The sequence below is a fragment of the Cnephaeus nilssonii genome (genome assembly GCF_951640355.1).
Source record: "Cnephaeus nilssonii genome assembly, chromosome: 3".
NCBI lineage: Eukaryota > Metazoa > Chordata > Mammalia > Chiroptera > Vespertilionidae > Cnephaeus > Cnephaeus nilssonii.
The window spans coordinates 6493309-6496774 of NC_137074.1; the positions used below are offsets into that span (position 1 = coordinate 6493309).

At 51.7% G+C, this 3466-nt stretch overlaps 1 protein-coding gene across 1 annotated transcript; it reads left to right on the forward strand.

Annotated features, from left to right (window-relative positions):
- Positions 1-398: 398 nt before the first annotated feature.
- Positions 399-956, forward strand: LOC307097060 (uncharacterized protein; the record flags this gene model as incomplete). The annotated part of the gene is made up of 2 exons (XM_079766961.1): positions 399-557; positions 825-956. 2 exons carry the CDS (start codon positions 399-401, stop codon positions 954-956), a joined length of 291 nt encoding a protein of 96 aa, XP_079623087.1.
- Between the last annotated feature and the right edge of the window lie 2510 nt (positions 957-3466).

The following is a 3466-nucleotide window of genomic DNA, read 5'->3' on the forward strand; positions in this document are numbered from 1 at the left end:
GCAGAATACACGCTCAGCCTACATGACCGCCTCACGTCTTCACTGAGGGCATGAGACACCAATGGCCAGAAGGACACGGTTCTCTGAGTGAGCCAGGTGCTCTGTGCACAATAATGGCCTGGAGGAACCCCAGGCGCCCACGTGGTCAAACCAGAACACCCTGTTTACAGAGGGACCCGGCCTCGGAGCCACGCTTGTTTATGTGGAGCCTCACACAGGAGAGCGCGTCCCAGGAAAGAAGGTGCTGGAAGCACGGAGGAAGCAGCCGTGGGGAAGCACGAGGAAGTCAACAGGCATGCTTCCCTATTGCCAGGACGCCCACAGCCTGGGTATAAAGGCCGCCAGGGAAGGAGCCCGCAGACACCTCCGCCCTCACTCCCACCCAGCCAGCCCACGACATGTGCCACACCAGCTGCCACACAGGCGGCCAGGCTGGCTGCTGCTCGCCCAGCCCTTGCCAGTCCTCCATGTGCCTGCCCATGAGCTGCAGGCCCACTGTGTGCATGGCCCCTTCCTGCCAGTCCTCCATCTGCCTGCCCGTGAGCTGCAGGCCCACCGTGTGCATGGCCCCTTCCTGCCAGTCCTCCATCTGCCTGTCCGTGAGCTGCAGGCCCACTGTGTGCATGGCCCCTTCCTGCCAGTCCTCCATGTGCCTGCCCGTGAGCTGCAGGCCCACTGTGTGCATGGCCCCTTCCTGCCAGTCCTCCATGTGCCTGCCCGTGAGCTGTAAGCCAGCTGTGTACGTGCCCGTGAGCTGCCAGGCGCCCTGCTGGCCTGTGAGCTGCAGGCCCACTGTGTGCATGGCTCCCTCCTGACAGTCCTCCGTGTGCCTGCCCATGAGCTGCAGGCCCATCATGTGTGTGGCCTCCTCCTGCCAGTCCTCTGGGTGCGTCCAGCCTTCCTGCCCCACCCTGGTCTGCAGACCCATCTCCGGTGGCACCCCTTCCTGCTGCTGACCGCGAGCCTCCTACCCAGCTGCTCCCCATGCAGACAGGCCAGCTGCCAGGGAAGGAAGGCCCTGACTGGCAGCCAGCACGATCAGCCCTGATTGCTGGCCAGGCCTAGGGACCCTACCCGTGCACCAGGCCTCTAGGGTATATATATTATCCCAAAAAATGTATACACACACTTTGAATAATTAAAAGGCAGTGTTTATTAAAATACATTTCATTTCCAAAATTTAGCTATCAGCTCTTAAAGTGTATATACATTTTTGGGGGACACCCTGTACATTCATAAAATATATATGATATAAGAGCATATATATATATATATATATATATATATATATGTATATATATGTATGTATATATATATGTGTGTGTGTATATATATATATATATATATATAAAGTATATACATTACATAAGTATAATCCTATATCAGGGGTCCTCAAACTTTTTAAACAGGGGGCCAGTTCACTGTCCCTCAGACCATTGGAGGGCCGGACTATAGTTTAAAAAAAACTATGAACAAATTCCTATACACACTGCACATATCTTATTTTGAAGTAAAAAAACAAAACGGCAAAAACACCAGCATGTGGCCCACGGGCCGTAGTTTGAGGACGCCTGTCCTATATGATAAAAGCCTAATATACTAAGTGTCCGGTTGTCCAGTCAGCAGTTCAACCAATCAAAGCGTAATATGCTAATGATATGCTAAGGCCACTCAACTGCTTGCTATGACGTGCACTGACCACCAGGGGGCTGATGCTCTGACGGGTAAGTTAGCTTACTGTTGGGACCCAGCCAATCGGGACTGAGCAAGATGGGCCACACATGCCCTGGAGCCCTCCCGCATCCCTCCCTGGATCCGATGGTGCACTGGTGGGGTCCCTCAGCCTGGCCTGCGCCCTCTCATATTCAGCCCGACAGCCGAACGACTGGTTGCTATGATGCACACTGACCACCAGGGGGCAGATGCTCAATGCAGGCCAGGCTGGTTGCTATGATACTTTCCACAGGAGGAGCGCTGCTCTGCCAGAAGCTAGGCTCACGGCTGGTGAGCACAGTGGCGGTGGTGGCGGGAGCCTCTTCTGCCTCCGCGGCAGTTGGACATCCCCCGAGGGCTCCCGGACTGCGAGAGGGTTCAGGCTGGGCTAAGGGACCCCCACCCACTGAGCGCACGAATTTCGTGCACCAGGACTCTAGTTACATATATATACACGCATTTATACACATCTGTGTGTGTATAATTGGAGATCTGTAGAGGTTACCAGGACACCAAACATTTTTCTGAAAATTGATAAAAAGGACAGAATGAATCATGTTCCTGACCTTTCCTATAAAAACAGTATTTCAGGTAAGCAAATATTCAAAGTAAAGTTATTCTTTGTAGAAGAATTCCAGCCAAAAAAATTAGCCAGAATAACCGACTCAGGCAATCACCATTTGCAGTGCCTGGTGGCATGGATCTACGTTGGGATTCTCAGAGGCTGAAAGGCTTCAGGGGAGCAGGCTGACAGCCCCTGACCCAGGGGTCACCCTCAACACCCCAAAACGGAGGCACCAGACATCCCTGGCCTCTTGGGGTGAAGCCCTTGGACACACAGCTCTTCCTGGGAAGTGGTTTTGTCAAAAGGGGTGAAACTCCATTTCCGATGGACTGCAGACCTTCTCCCATTTTACAGGAAATAGAGGAGGTGGAGGAATGTTGTCAACAACACCCTGAAGACACAGACAACCTAGTCCAGGACGCGGGCAACACCCCAGGACAAATAGTTGATTTCCTCCACAGGTAAGTGCTGTCAGAGCCGCGGGAAATCAGAGGGGACCCCGGGGAAGCATCACCCACACGCTACACGCCAGCCTTGTCTGGACTCTGACCAATGATTTGTCTCTGTTTAGACAATCAGAATAAACTAAATAGGCCAGTTAACACCATCCATAGCCTAACGTTTCAAACTTATCTAAATGCCTCTCGTGCATACCTTACGTAAGTATACTAGACATACATGTCTGTCCACGCACAGGTTTCTATAATGTGCTTATGCTTAATTAACTTGCCCCTTTGGGTAAAATATCAAGGACTTCTTCCTATGTCCACAGACCAAGATCACTCTACCCCATCCTTCGTAATGCCCGTGCAGTATTTCATTATACAGACACAGCTGAAGAGAGAATTAGAAAAATAGAGGAGGAGATAGAGGAGGTGGAGGCACGTTGTCAACAACACCCGAAAGACACAAACAACCTGACCCAGGACGCAGGCAACACCCCAGGACAAATAGCAGATTTCCTCAGAAGGACTTGATTCCTCTATCAATGGTCCTCATCGTGTCTCCCTTTTTGTTGTTGTTGCTATTACACTGTGATCCTAAACACCTTGTACAACTGTCTTGGTGCAAGCATTTCTGTTAGGCCGATTCCCAAGAGAAAACACCCACCTTTTAAAGGAAGAGGAAGCAGGCTAAGGAAGGCTGGCCGCCTAAGGCTACAGTCCGTGCTGAGCTGAGCGGGAGTCT